At 43.5% G+C, this 15,959-nt stretch overlaps 1 protein-coding gene across 1 annotated transcript in view; it reads left to right on the top strand.

Annotated features, from left to right (window-relative positions):
- LOC135550031 (microtubule-actin cross-linking factor 1-like) overlaps positions 1–12,586 on the top strand; it is a 264,531-nt gene extending 251,945 nt beyond the window's left edge. Inside the window, 5 exon segments of the mRNA XM_064980467.1 lie at positions 60–177; positions 3,272–3,483; positions 8,629–8,739; positions 9,890–10,001; positions 10,212–12,586. Of these exon segments, the coding sequence (XP_064836539.1) occupies positions 60–177; positions 3,272–3,483; positions 8,629–8,739; positions 9,890–10,001; positions 10,212–10,447 (789 nt within the window). The 3' untranslated portion in view covers positions 10,448–12,586.
- Positions 12,587–15,959: the final 3,373 nt, after the last annotated feature.

The following is a 15,959-nucleotide window of genomic DNA, read 5'->3' on the forward strand; positions in this document are numbered from 1 at the left end:
ATCCCTCTTTCTCCCACTTTTCATTTTCTCTCCTCCTCTCCTCTCCGCCGCGGTGTTAGTTTGGTGACTCGCAGCAGCTGCGGTTGGTGCGTATCCTGCGCAGTACGGTCATGGTGCGGGTCGGTGGGGGCTGGATGGCCCTGGACGAGTTCCTGGTCAAGAACGACCCCTGCAGAGGTGAGTTTATTTATGCACAGACACACGCACATGCAAACAAATACTAAAACGGAATGTATGTACGCACACAAATGCAGAATACAAAATGCGAGCCACTGGATACACTGCGAGAGGTGCAAAAGGTAAATATATGGTACAATGGTGAACTGTTTAAACGAGACCTAGTCGGACATATACAGTACATATAACCTTTCAGGTTTACATTTTTCAGAGTTCTGTCTTTTCCAAAGCTGTCTACGGTCTGTCTGGTGTGCTCCTCAGAGCAATCTCTCTCTCTTTCTCTCTCCATCATCATCCCTTCTTTCCTCTTCATCCCTCTGTGATAGTTCTTTGAGAAGACGGGCTTGAATGGTCTCCATCGCTCTCTCTCCCTCTGTTGTGGTTCCTCTTTATTTCTCTGTTGGTATCCCTTCTTTTTCTCATCTCTTCGTTCATCTCTCCCTTTCTCATTCTTTTTCTCATCTCTTCGTTCATCTCTCCCTTTCTCATTCTTTTTCTCATCTCTTCGTTCATCTCTTCCTTTCTCATTCTTTTTCTCATCTCTTCGTTCATCTCTCCCTTTCTCATTCTTTTTCTCATCTCTTTTTTCATCTCTCCCTTTCTCATTCTTTTTCTCATCTCTTAGTTCATCTCTCCCTTTCTCATTCTTTTTCTCATCTCTTTGTTCATCTCTCCCTTTCTCATTCTTTTTCTCATCTCTTCGTTCATCTCTCCCTTTCTCATTCTTTTTCTCATCTCTTTTTTCATCTCTCCCTTTCTCATTCTTTTTCTCATCTCTTCGTTCATCTCTTCGTTCATCTCTCCCTTTCTCATTCTTTTTCTCATCTCTTTGTTCATCTCTCCCTTTCTCATTCTTTTTCTCATCTCTTCGTTCATCTCTCCCTTTCTCATTCTTTTTCTCATCTCTTTGTTCATCTCTTCCTTTCTCATTCTTTTTCTCATCTCTTCGTTCATCTCTTCCTTTCTCATTCTTTTTCTCCGCCTTTGTTTTTTGTACATGCATTCCTTTCTCTTGCTACCCGGTCCTTCTTTCAAAGTAGTGTTGCACGGTGCACGATCTTCAGTTCTCTCCCTCCCTTACCTCTCCTTTTGCCCTCTCCCTTCTTCCCTCTCTCCTCTTCTCTCTCCTTCCAGTGCAACATCCTGGACTTAAGATCCTTCGCTCCGACTCCAGTAGCACCATTTCATCTCGTATAGGTTGGGTTTCTCTCTCGCTCTCTTTCCCCCTTTTCTCCCTCCGCTTCTTCTTCGTTCTCTCACTTCCTCTGGTTGTTTTTTGTTTTTGTTTGGGGCTTTTTGCTGTGCTTTGCTGACTGTGACACTGAACTAACGTTCCTACCCTTTCTGGCTACATGCCTAATGCTAGCACAAGAGGATCCCTATCACAGGTTATAGGTCCAAGTCATTGACCTGTGTCTTTGTTTTTCAAGTTGTTTTAGCCACTTGTCACTTTGGTCCCTGATGTTTCCTCCTGCTCACCTGCTCACCTCCTCAACCTTGGGGACGTCACCTGTATTCTTTTACTCTCTTTGCCACGGTCTTCTGTGTTCACCTCTGTGTTGAAGTGAGAGAGGCAAGCGTGTTTGTGTGTGTGTGTGTGTGTGTGTGTGTGTGTACGAGAGAGCTAATTAGAAGGAATGTGTGTGTATGTATTTCCATTTCACCGTGAGCACGCCACTATTTCACGTTGTCTCTTGTGTCTCTCAGTGACGGTCACTCCTGGCTATTTCTGCTGCAGAGGTACCTACACTCCCTCTCTCTTCCATTGCTCCACTGTCCATCCCTCCATTTCTCCCACTCTGTCCGTCCAACCATCCATCTAGCCATCCAGCTCAACCTCTCATTCTAGTCCTTGTGTTTGTGTCTGTTTAGGCATATGTATGTGTACACATGTCTAAGTCTTGTCTGTGTGCCAATCCGCGTCATGCTTCCCACTCAAAAACAGGGTTTGGCCAGCCCTGGTCTTGGTGGTGATGGTTGCCATGTGGATCCAAAATGGCCGCATAGTTTAACGGGCCAGTCCCATAAAAAAAAACAGAGACCGTCTAAGACCTGGGTGTAGCCAGCCTGGGTTTCTAATAGCGCTTGAAGCGGCTCTTTATGTGATGGCGGGCGGGGACTGAATTAGAGGGTGCACCTGGCTCGCTGGGGGACCGTAATTACAGGGCGCGCACCCATTTATTATTGACTGGTCTTGCTGCTGTTGCTAGTGGATGACTGAGGGGGTGTGTCCCGTCTTGGGTATAGCTACTGACCGCGGCTCCAGTGCCCTGCTGCTAATGCTAACTGCAGCTCTCTCATCCCTCTTTCTCTCACACTGTGGCTGGCTTTTCTGGGCTTGAGTGTTGTGTGCTGGGGCTGCTGCACCATCTTGTCTAAGAATGCTTCTATGAGTGTCTATGGGAGTCCCCATTGGTACTGTATTGGGGCTCCCCCAAGAGCATAACCAGGCATGCCCCACATATTTCGCACCGAACGCATGGTTTATGAATTAAGGGGGAAGAATAAAGGAGTGAACCGAGCGACTCCCTCAGTGAGAGAAGAGAGGTTGTGATTTGGCTGACAGACGTACCTCTGTGTTCTAGCTATATAACCATATAAACCCGTATGAAAATGTCTGCACTCACTTACAGTAAGTTGCTCTGCTAAATGACTCAAATGTAAATATTGTTCTAATAGTTTGGCTTTAGCAATACAAGTGTACTATTAAAGTCCATTCTTGCTGAGCATCTTTCTATCAGTTTGCATAGACTGACCTCTGACCTCTGTGTGAGGATGCTTTGCCGCCTTCCTCTGCAACGCCACAAACACTACAGATGAAACACTCACTCCCTCCTCCACTTAAAAGTAGCCCATCCGGAAGTGCACTTCACTGCCTCTGATTTCCAACCCTCCCCTCGCCCCACTCTACCTAGCACTGACTTGACCACACAGACTCTGAGAGCAGTGACTCGCCGGGGAAGCACTGACTCTCTGCCTCGTACTGTTCCTAGATACGTACTGCAGCCATAGTTGAGTAGACTTGACCATTCTTTTGTCTTTCTCTCCTCTCTCTCTCTCTCTTTCTTTCTCTCACCTTCTTCCCTCACTCCAGCCCGAGGCCGTACCAACCTGGAGCTGCGTGAGAAGTTCATCCTTCCGGAGGGTGCTTCTCACGGCCTGGCGGCGTTCCGCTCCCGGGGCCGGCGCTCCAAACCCGGCTCCCGCACGGCCTCGCCCACCCGCTCCTCCTCCTCGGCCTCGCACAGCGCACATAGCTGCGCATCCTTGCCCTCTGCTCCCGCCACCCCCACCGCCTCCTCTAGGGTAAGTGCCCTCAACCCCATTCTCCCTCATGGAAATACAATTACTAGAATGGGAAAAGCTCCTCAGGCCATGACAACTTAACAGAAGCGGTGTACTCATCATGGGTAGACCAATATGGTATTGTGTTCTATGGGAGCTACAGTGCATTCGAAAAGTATTCAGACCCCTCAACCTTTTCCACATTTTGTTACATCACAGCCTTATTCTAAAATTGATTAAATGTTGTTTTTTTCCCCTCATCAATCTACACACAATACTCCATAATGACAAAGCAAAAACAGGTTTTTATACATTTTTGAAAATGTAATATCACGTTTACAATATCACAAGTATTCAGAACCTTTACTCAGTACTTTGTTGAAGCACCTTTGGCAGCAATTACAGCCTCGAGTCTTCTTGGGTATGACGCTACAAGCTTTGTACACCTGTATTTTGGGAGTTTCTCTAATTCTTCTGTGCAGATCCTCTCAAGTTCAGTCAGGTTGGATGGGGAGCGTCGCTGCACAGCTATTTTCACGTCTCACCAGGGATGTTTGATCGGGATCAAGTCTGGACTCTGGCTGGGCAACTCAAGGACATTCAAAGACTTGTCCCAAAGCCACTCCTTTGTTGTCTTGGCTGTGTGCTTAGGGTCGTTGTCCTGTTGGAAGGTGAAACTTTGCCCCAGTCTGAGGTCCTGAGCGCCTCTGGAGCAGGTTTTCATCAATGATATTTCTATACTTTGATCTGTTCATCTTTCCCTCGATCCTAACTAGTCTCCCAATCCCTGCTGCTGAAAAACAACCCCACAGCGTGATGTTGCCACCACCATGCTTCACTCCAAGCGGTCTGTCATATGCCTTTTACTGAGGAGTGCCTTCCATCTAGCCACTCTACCATAAGAAGGGCCTAACGGATGGTTGTCCTTCTGGAAGGTTCTCCCATCTCAACAGTGGAACTCTGGAACTCTGTCAGAGGGACCATCTTGTTCTTGGTCACCTCCCCGACCAAGGCCCTTCTCCCTCGATAGCTCAGTTTTTCTCTGACATACACTGTCAACTGTGGGACCTTTATCTAGGCAGGTGTGTGCCTTTCCAAATCATGTCCAATCAATTGAATTGACCACAGGTGGACTCCAATCAAGTTGTGGAAACATCTCAAGGATGATCAATGGAAGCAGGATGCACCTGAGCTCAATTACGAGTCTCAAAGCACAGGGTCTGAACAATTATGTAAATAAGTTATTTCTGTTTTCACTTTGTCATTATGGGGTATTGTGTGTAGATTGATAAGGAAAATGTTTTATTGAATCCATTTTAGAATAAGGCTGTAACCAAGCAAAATGTGGGGAAGGGGGTCTGAATCATTTCCGAATGCACTGTAGGTAATCAAACTATATCACCCCTAAATGTCCCTGCTTCTCTTCACGTCATATGACTCTTACTATGTTAGTTGTAGTAGGACTCTTGTCACAAAGTTCGTTTGTGTCTTTTAATATAGGCTGAGCAATTACACAAGCTACTTTGATCACCCTGGGAAAGTAAAGTGAACATGGTGTCTCTAAGTGTTCCCAATGGAAACCGAGACTAAAATGGAACCTGCAAGCACACACGACACACATGCACAACACACACTGCAATGCATGTTCACAAACTACAGCCAGTCATTGTCACATACAGTATCAGTCACATGTTTGTTGTCACCAGGTCTTGTTATCTCTCACCCACTTTCTCACAATGGTTGTTGTCACATTGATTCTTCATTGCGTTAATGTGTCATCTCCGTGTGTCTACCAGTCATAGGGGGTCGAGTTTTGATCATCTAAGTTCAGATGAAACACGCCTCTCCGGCCTTTCTCTTATATGCCACTGAATCCTAAGTGTGATACCTCTAGACATATGTTCAATCACTGTAGTCTTGGACACACACAGTGGGAAGAAAAAGTATGTGAGCCCTTTAGAACTAAATGGATTTCTGCATAAATTGGTCTTAATATTTGATCTGATCTTCATCAATAATAGACAAACACAGGCGGCTTAATCTAATAACACTCAAACAATTATACGTTTTCATGTCTTTGTTGAACACACCTTGTAAACATTCACAGTGAAGGGTGGGAAAGTATGTGAACCCTTGGATTTAATAACTGGTTGACCCTCCTTTGGCAGCAATAAGCTCAACCAAACGTTTTCTGTAGTTGTGGATCAGACCTGCACAACGGTCAGGAGGAATTTTGGACCATTCCTCTTTACAAAACTGTTTCAGTTCCACAATATTCTGGGAATGTCTGGTGTGAACCGCTCTCTTGAGGTCCTGCCACAGCATCTCAATTGGGTTGAGGTCAGGACTGACTGGGCCACTCCAGAAGGCTTATTTTCTTCTGTTCAAGCCATTCTGTTGTTGATATACTTCTGTCTTTTGGGTTGTTGTCCCGTTGCATCACCTAACTTCTGTTGCGCTTCAATTGGTGGACAGGATCGCCTTACAGTTTGTTTGGACAGCAGTGGCTTCTTCCGTGGTGTCCTCCCATGAACACCATTCTTGTTCAGTGTTTTATGTATCGTAGCCTCGTCAACAGAGATGTTATGTTCCAGAGATTTCTGTTGGTCTTTAGCTGACACTCAGGATTCTTCTAAACCTCATTGAGTGTTCTGCGCTGTGCACTTGCAGTCATCTTTGCAAGACGGCCACTCCTAGGGAGAGTAGCAACAGTGCTGAAATATCTACATTTATAGACTATTTGTCTTACCCGTGGACTGACTTTTAGAGATACTTTTGAAACCTTTCCAGCTTTATGCAATGCAACAATTCTTAATTTGAGGTCTTCTGAGATCTCTTTTGGTTGAGGTATGGTTCACATCAGGCAATGGTTCTTGTGAATAGAAAACTCAAATTTTGTGAGTTTTTTTTTTTATAGGGCAAGGCAGCTCTAACCAACATCTCCAATCTCATCTCATTGATTGGACTCCAGGTTAGCTGACTCCGGACTCCGATTAGCTTTTGGCAAAGTCATTAGCCTTGGGGTTCACATACTTTTTCCAACCTACACTGAGAATGTTTAAATGATGTATTCAATATAGACAAGAAAAATACAATAATTTGCGTGTTATTAGTTTAAGCACACTGTGTCTATTGTTGTGACTGATGAATATCAGATACATTTTTATGTACAATTTATGCGGAAATCCACTTTTTCTTCCCACTGTACATTCATACATACAGTACCAGTCAAAGGTTTGGACGCACCTACTCATTCAAGGGTTTTTCTTTATTTTTACTATTTTCTACATTATAGAATAATAGTGAAGACATCAAAACTATGAATTAACACGTATGGAATCATGTAATACCCCAAAAAATATTTTAAACAAATCAAAATATATTTTAGATTCTTTAGAGTAGCCACCCTTTGCCTTGATGACAGCTTTGCACACTTTTGGCATTCTCTCAACCAGCTTCACCTGGATTGCTTTTCCAACAGTCTTGAAGGAGTTCCCACATATGCTGAGCACTTGTTGGCTGCTTTTCCTTCACTCTGCGGTCCAACTCATCCCAAATCATCTCAATTGGGTTGAGAACGGGTGATTGTGGAGGCCAGGTCATCTGATGCAGCACTCAATGCTGTGGTAGCCATGCTGGTTAAGTGTACCTTGAATTCTAAATAAATCACTGACAGTGTCACCAGCAAAGCACCATCACACCACCACCTCCATGCTTCATGGTGGGAACGACACATGCGGAGATCATCCGTTCACCTACTCTGTGTCTCACAAAGACACAGGGGTTGGAACAAAAATCTCAAATTTGGACTCATCAGACCAAAGGACAGATTTCCACCCGTCTAATGTCCATTGCTCGTGTTTTTTGGCTTATTGGTGTCCTTTAGTTGTGGTTTCTTTGCAGCAATTCAACCATGAAGGTGTGATTCACACAGTCTCCTTTGAACAGTTGATGTTGAGACGTTTGTGTTACTTGAACTCTGTAACGCATTTATTTGAGCTGCAATTTCTGCGGCTGGTAACTCATGAACTTATCCTCTGCAGCAGAGGTAACTCTGGGTCTCCCATTCCAGTGGCGGTCCTCATGAGAGCCAGTTTCATCGTAGCGCTTGATGGTTTTTGCAACTGCACTTGAAGAAACGTTCAAAGTTCTTGACGTTTTCCGTATTGACTGACCTTCATGTCTTAACATAATGATGGACTGTCATTTCTCTTTACTTATTTGAGCTGTTCTTATCATAATATGGACTTGGTCTTTTACCAAATAGGGCTGTCTTCTGTATACCACCCCTACACAACTGATTGGCATTAAGATGGAAAGAAATTCCGCAAATGAACTTTTAACAAGGCATACCTGTTAATTGAAATGCATTCCAGGTGACTACCTCATGAAGCTGGTTGAGAGAATGCCAAGATTGTGAAAATTGTCAAGGCAAAGGGTGTCTACTTTGAAGAATCTCAAATGTAAAAAATATTTTGGTTTGTTTAACACTTCTTTGGTTACTTCATGATTCCCTACCTGTTATTTCATAGTTTTGAAGTCTTACCTATTATTCTACAATGTAGAAAATAGTCAAAATCAAGAAAAATCCTTGAGTGAGTAGGTGTGTCCAAACTTTTAACTGGTACTGTATATAAGCATATATATTCAACTCTAATTAGTGTAGCAGTCCAGCCAAGGTGCAGCCAGTCTTGGAGGACAAAGCATGAAGCTATATTAGCAGAATACCCATAATCATCTGTTTTGTGGTCACCGATCGTTAGTTGTGTAGTCTGTCAGTCGTGTGATTTTTGTACCGTGTATGTGTGTCTGTGTTGAAATGGGAATTCTCCTGTTTCTGCATGTCAACAGCAATCACCTACGTCCTTAACTGTGAGATTTCTTTTTGTTCTTTGTTTTTGTATTTTTCTTTTGTCTCCTAAATCCCTCCATCCACCCCCTGCTAACCTCGCTTGAAAATGTACTCCCTCCACTGTCTTTCCTTCTGCGTTTTTAAATCCATCCGCTGTCACACCAAAAACACACGGCACTACACTACCCGCCTCCCCTCCTTCCCCTTTCTCCCTTTCCCTATTTTCCTTTGCTCTACTTTCCTGCTTCGCCTCCTTTTTTTTTTATTCCCCTTGGCTGCCTTCTTCCCTCCCTTCTTCCCTTTGCTGATCCCAGTCCTCAAACTCGCGTGGCTATGCCAAGCCCTGGCTGGCACACAGTAAAACTCCAACACCAACCAAGTGCCAGTCCTGCCCAGACCACGACCACACCACCCCTGGGCATGAGGTAACACACTGACTCCTCCCGCCACCCGTCCCAAGCCCCAGCGAACTAATAACGCACTAACGCACACACACAATCACTCACTCACGGGTGTGGTGCACACTGTGCAATGTGTCCATGAGGATATTGGTGACGTGACATTGAAATTAGGCTTTTAGACTGAATATATTTGCATCATCTTGTTTTCATGTTTTTGCTCAATATCCAGTCTAAATTATAATTCGGTGCATTGTCACAATATTTTAGCCCCCCGGCAGGAAGTGGCTGGTGGTAGGTCAATAGGAGTAGATTGTGATATTGAAGTGATGTTCTCTTAAAGGAGAAGTAGCGAGAAATGAATCATTATTATCTAACTCTATATACGTTGTGTTGAACTGGTCGTTCTAGGGATTTAGTTTGGTAGACTGATGATCATTTTGCAAATGGTGTCTCTGTTGTAATTATGCTAGTATGGGATGGGGCTTGAAACCAGTACCAGCTCCTTTAGTTAAAGGTAGATGCAGCAAAATTACATCATCATACACAACAAGGCAACATCCTGCTTACGAAAATCAACAACATTCGAATTCACTATTGACTTCCAAATGTCAGCATGCCTCAAGACTCAAATTGGGACGAGCCAATAGTGTGGCAGCCTTGGCAGATTTCTACTCTGTTTGGTTGATGTGTGTAATGAGGAAGTCGTCCTGTTGTGTATAATGATGTCATGTTGTAGAGTCTACCTTTTTTTAAAGGCCCAGTGCAGTCAAAAATGGGATTTCCTGTGTTGTATGTATATATATTTCCACACTGTGGTTGGAAAACTGTTAAATTGTGACAATTATAATAATGCCCTTTTAGTGTAAGAGTTGTTTGAAAAGACAACTCTTCCATGGCGACAGCTCCATGCGGTAAATGAGTTAGACCAATAAGAGAGTTCCAAACCTCTATGCCAATAACAGCTCATTTTCAGTTATCCCTCCCCATTCACAGACAGTCCTAGCAAAATACTAGCTGAAAAAGTACTCTTTGCCAAGAAGCTATTTTTGTTTCTTTTTGACCGTTTTAATATATTTCTATATTGAGATAAAAACAGCTGCATTGGACATTTGTAATGTATTCAGTGCCACAGTTTGCCACTGCCTGACATTCCCTGTGTCTGATATATATGTAGGGAGCAGCGTCGGGGTCCAAGCTGAAGAGGCCCACCTTCCACTCCAGCCGAGGGTCTCTGACTGGAGAGAATGGAGGAGCTACACCCATTTCTACTAAACCTGGACGTACCGGTAAGAACAAAGTCCGGATTTTTCATACCAGTTTTGATTCCTATTTTCAGTCTGCTATTTTTGTCCTCTTGAAACATATGATTCCCATAATTCAAATGAGACTAAATATATATATTTTTCTCTATTCTTCTCTTTCTATCCCTCATTACCTACACTTAACCTCCTCCTTCCTCCCTGTTTCCTCCCTTTCTCTACCTCTTCTCCTCTCAGACCCCAAGCGTACCCCATCGGGGGCCAGTGGTCCGGTCAGCCGGGCGGGCAGCCGGGCGGGCAGCAGGGCAAGCAGCCGGCGGGGCAGCGACGCTTCGGATGCCTCTGAGCTCCTGGAGACTCGCTCGGACACCTCGGACACCCCCCGGCGCCCAGGAGCGGCCAAGCCCTCCAAGATCCCTACCATCTCCAAGAAGGCCCCAAGCCCCAAGACACCCGCTTCTGGGAAGAAATAGTGAAGGAGATGTCAAAAAGACGTCATAACAGCGTCATACAGCCAACCATAGAGTCGTCAACATAACAGCGTCATACATCTAACTATCGGGGCTGGTTTGACTCCAAGGGCTTCCCCAGCCCCCCAAAACACCAGCCATGATGAAATAAGGAAGATGTTCAGACTATAGAATTAGATCAAGTAGAACGCACCATCTCCCTTTCAAAGAGACGCTCTATAGTGAACAGACTACTGGCGGCCATATTGGGTGTCACATTTGATCCAAACGTCCATCCATAGGGCCTGCATGGGATTCATGCACCAAGACTACTGTATGAAGGGCAGGGCGAGAGAGAGGGAGAGATAGGGGAAGATGTCTCTCTCTTCCTCCCTCGTACACACACTCTGAAAACAAACCTCACTGGGGGTGTCTGGTTCGTGCACTTAGACGGAACAGAACTTTCCCCTTTTAAAACCCAGATCCCAGTTTGCCTTCCAGTCTCCTGTGTGCTCTGTCTCATAACGGGATTGTGCTAGACTGTTGTAGAGAAAGCCACAGCAATTTGAACCGACAACCAACCAACATAATGCTGCCTTACTGTGTTACACATTTCTGTCCTTACTTTTACCTAATCTGAGTTCCAGAGAACGTTAGGTAGAGCCTTGTAACTACTTTGTGTATGTACACACTGACACGCACAGAACTGAATCACACACTCACACACACACACATTGAGGGGAGAGATTAAATGACTCGGAACTTCCTGGAGAACGGCATTCAAAAGAACTGGATTGTGGGTATTGTGGACGTTATTTTTTTTCTCACCATGAGTTCAACTGAATATATGCAATGATTGCCGTCTTGTTTTTTTCCTCCCCTGGACTGGGAAGTGAAGAGGAATGACACTTCAGCATGTCTATGGGTCGGGAACATCCAGACTAGCGTGAATCTACTGTTCAGTGTCTGGGCGGCGCCACTCTGACCACTTCCTGCACTGAGCTTACTGCCTAAACCTCAAGCCCAGGAGACTGCGGAAGTGGCGGGAAACACATTGCAATGTCCTCACAAACCCCTGCAACATTGGAAGTGTGTTTAAAGGTGTGTATGTGAGTGTGTGTTTGATGGTATGGAGGGTTTCTCATGTTGTCCTATAATATGAAACCTGGGTTTCTGAGAAGAAAAGCACTATTTCTTGGTGGGACTCCACTAACAGCAGAAACATGACCGTGTGAAACAATGTAGTCGATTTGTAAGGACACACAATTTAAGCGACTATAATTCTACGATTAGAGATTGAAGACCAGCACACACTGACGGTGTATCGCTGTAATTCCACATTGCCCCTCCCCCTACGTTGCCGCTGGAAACCCCATGTTTGTACACGTGTGTAGTCGTCACGTGTTTACAGGGATCAAAGGTCATCGACTTGCGTCACTGTATGCAGAGATTTCATTTGTGAATGTCTTTCGTTCGGGTTAATTTATCATCCTGTTGTATTTTGTTTTAGTTTTGCTTTTGCAGTTTAAGAAAACATTTATATTTATTTTTCAGTTCTGTGTCATCACCTTGGAGAATGATTAGTGTTAATATAATGAAATCATGATCTTTTGTACCAAGGAAAATATCTGCTCCTCTCTTCAACGTTGTATGTTCTTACATCTTAACATAACTTTACTCAACTAGGAAGCTGACTTTCCATGGCAGCCTTTTTTGCTAATGACTACAACTCCCTGAACATGACCAAAGGGGGTTGCCCTTATTGTGTTGACAACAAAAAAAACTACAAATATGGATGACAGGGAACCGAACCCCCAGTGTCCCTCCTTACAGGCGTTTGAATTGTCATGTCTTTGATGGCTGCAAATGTGCTCCTCTATTTCTTAATGTGAGAGCTGAAGTATATGAAAGCTTAATGAACGCAAATGTCATCTTGAGGTGATTTTATTTATTTATTGTCTCCTTGGGGGCGGGGATCCGGGGACGCCGAAGAGGAACCCACCTTTTGATGCTGTGTTATTCTCTGTGATGAAGAGAAAATATGTCGGTGGGAGGGGGGTTAAGAAGTCAATTGTGTAAAATAAAAAAAGCTAAGATTATAAACCTTTTTTGTTCTCTTTTTGTATTAAAAATATGCTTGCAGTAAAAAAAAATGTCATTTGTCATTGTGTATTGATTTATTTATTTCATTCGGGGCCAAAAGTGTGTTTACGTACGGTGCCTTCAGAAAGTATTCACACCCCTTGACTTTTTTTCTAAATGTTGATTTAAAATTTTGATTTCGTGTCACTGGCCTACACACAATACCCATAATGTCAAAGTGGAATTATGTTTTTAGAAATGTTTACAAATGAAAAGCTGAAATGTCTTGTCAATAAGTATTCAACCCCTTTGTTATGGAAAGCCTAAATAAGTTCAGGAGTAAAAATGTGCTTAACAAGTCACATAATAAGTTGCATGGACTCACTCTGTGTGCAATAATCGTGTTTATCATGATTTTTGAATGACTCGTCTCTGTACCCCACACATACAATTATCTTTGATGTCCCTCAGTTGAGTAGTGAATTTCAAACATTCAACCCCAAAGACCAGGGAGGTTTCCCAATGCCAGCAAAGAAGGGCACTTATTTGTAGGGTAAAAATAAGAAAAGCATACTTTGAATATCCCTTTGAGCATGGTTAAGGTATTAATTACACTTTGGATGGTGTAACAATACACCCAGTCACTACAAATATACAGGCGTCCTTCCTAACTCAGTTGCCGGAGAGAAAGGAAACCGCTCAGGAATTTCACCATGAAACCAATGGTGACTTTAAAACATAGTTTAATGGCTGTGATTAGGGGAGAACTGAGGATGGATCAACATTGTAGTTACTCCACAATACTAAACTAAATGACAGAGTGAAAAGAAGGAAGCCTGTACAGAATATTTCAAAACATGCATCCTGTTTACCTTTACACTGAGTGTACAAAACATTTAAGAACACTGTCCTAATATTGAGTTGCACCCCCCCAACACAGAGATGTTGACTCCAATGCTTCCCACACATGTCATGTTGGCTGGATTTCCTTTGGGTGTTGGACTATTCTTGATACACGCGGGGAACTGTTGAGGTCGAAAAACCCAGCAGTGTTGCAGTTCTTGACACAAACCGCTGTGCCTGGCGCCTACTACCATTCCCCCATTCAAAGGCACTTAAATATTTTGTCTTGTCCATTCACCCTCCGAATGGCACACACTCAATTGTCTCAAGGCTTAAAAGTCCTTATTTAACCTGTCTCCTCCCTTTCATCTACACCAGGGCTCTCCAACCCTATTCCTGGAGTGCTACCCTCCTGTAGGTTTTTGATCCAACCCCGTTTGTAACTTACATGAATTTGTTTATCAACCAGATATTAGAATCAGGTGTGCAAGATTAGGGTTGGAGCAAAAACATACAGGACGGTAGCTCTAAAGGAAAGGGGTTGGAGAACAATGCTCTACGCTGATTGGAGTGGATTTAACAATTTACATTAAAAAAAGCCTTGTTCACATTGGCAGTTTGAAGTGACTCAAATCCCCCAAAAATTGCTTATCCGATCGAAATCTGTTTTTTTTTCCTGCGGTTTGAACAGCAAAAAGCACATGGAATCGGATATTTCAAGCCACATTTAAAACTACCTTCTTCGGTGGTTTGAAGTCAGAAACAAATCAGATTCCTGGCAATGCGACTTGTCTGATTGGTCATCTGATTTATTTGCCCTGGCTGTTAATTGTTTACAAACAAATGAGTGAATGTGCTAGAAAGCTAAACAGCTACCTAACTAGCTAGTTGACTGCAGTGGTTAGCTAGTTGACTGCTGTGGCTAGCTAGTTGACTGCAGTGGCTAGCTAGTTGACTGCAGTGGAAAAAAGGACTCGTTTTGAAAGTTGGATCATCTTATCCTATGAGGCTTTAAATGTGTTCTTACACTATGATTTAGAACATTCAAAGCAACTGGGAAATGTCCATAACCGGACCTTAGCTTGCTACATAACGTCTGAGTGATAGGAACCACGAGCACCAACCGCAATTGGCCTACACCACTGCACACACCCATTGTTAATTTGACAACTAGCATAGCCATGTCAGCCAATTACTGCTGTCTGAACACACACACACCCGATTTGGTCACTTGTAACTTGCTGTTTGGTCAGTCAGTATTACAAAACAGATTTGAAAAACCAAACTGATTGGAGCATTAAGGTCTGCAATGTGAATAAGGCTGGTCACCTGGTCAGTCATATCATGGAAAGGGCATGTGTCGTTCACGTTTTGTACACTCAGTATATGTCCTGAATACAAAGCGTTATGTTTGGGATAAATCCAACAGATTACTGAGTACCACTCTTCATATTTTCAAGCATGGTGGTGGCTGCATCATATTATGGGTATGCTTGTCATCGGCAAGGACTAGGATGTTTTTTAGGATAAAAATAAACAGAACAGAGGAAAACCTGGTTGAGTCTGCTTTCCAACAGACACTGGGAGACAAATTCAACATTCAGAAGGACAATAACCTCAAACACAAGGCCAAATATACACTGCAGTTGCTTACCAAGACGTCATTGAATGTTCCTGAGTGGTCGAGTTGCGGCTTTGACTTAAATTGGTTGGAACATCTATGGCAAGACTTAAATGGTGGTCTAGGAAGAATCCACAACCAACTTGACTGAGCTTAAAGAATTTTTAAAATACTAATGTGCCAATATTGTACAATCCAGGTGTGAACCTCTTAGACTTACCCAGAAAGACTCACAGCTGTCATCACTCTACAAAGGTGATTACAACATGTATTGACTCGGGGGTTGAATCCTTATGTAATCAAGATATGTTAGTGTTTCCACTTTGACATCAGAGTATTTTGTTTAGACCTTTGTCAAAAAATGACAATTAAATCAAAACAAATGTATTTATATAGCCCTTCTTATGTCAGCTGATATCTCAAAGTGCTGTACACAAATTAAATTAAATCCAAATTAAATCCATTTTAATCCCACTTTGTAACACAATGTGGAAAAGGTCTAGGGTTGTGAAAGGCACTGTGTATATGCAATGTCCACATGCATGTTTCCATGCGTGTGCCTGCGGCCGTGTCTCCATGCCTACGTGTGTGTCTGGAAGAGAGTATAGACCACAAGGTCTCTGCACACCGGAAAGGGCTTGGTAATTAGGTTAGGGTACAATTATCCTCTCCAGAGATAAGGACACGCCCTGTATTAGGATCTTCCATCGAGGGAGGGTGGTCTCTGTGGTCATGGATGGGTGTGTTTCTCTACTGCTTATTCTATATTGTGAGAGACGTAGCTCAGGTCTATCTCATTCTCTGCTTCCGCAGTAGCTAAGTGTAAGACTTGAGTTGCTTGTTGAGTGTGTGAGAATCACCTTGGTTTATTTGGTGGTTCCACTGAAGGCGGATGGGATTTGGTCTTTAGTCTTCCCTGGGCAGCTGTGTCTGTGTTTACATGGAACTTTCCAAACCCTTCCCACATCCTCTCCCACCATCCCAATCTAT

Source organism: Oncorhynchus masou, chromosome 12 (genome assembly GCF_036934945.1).
Source record: "Oncorhynchus masou masou isolate Uvic2021 chromosome 12, UVic_Omas_1.1, whole genome shotgun sequence".
Classification (NCBI taxonomy): Eukaryota; Metazoa; Chordata; class Actinopteri; order Salmoniformes; family Salmonidae; genus Oncorhynchus; species Oncorhynchus masou.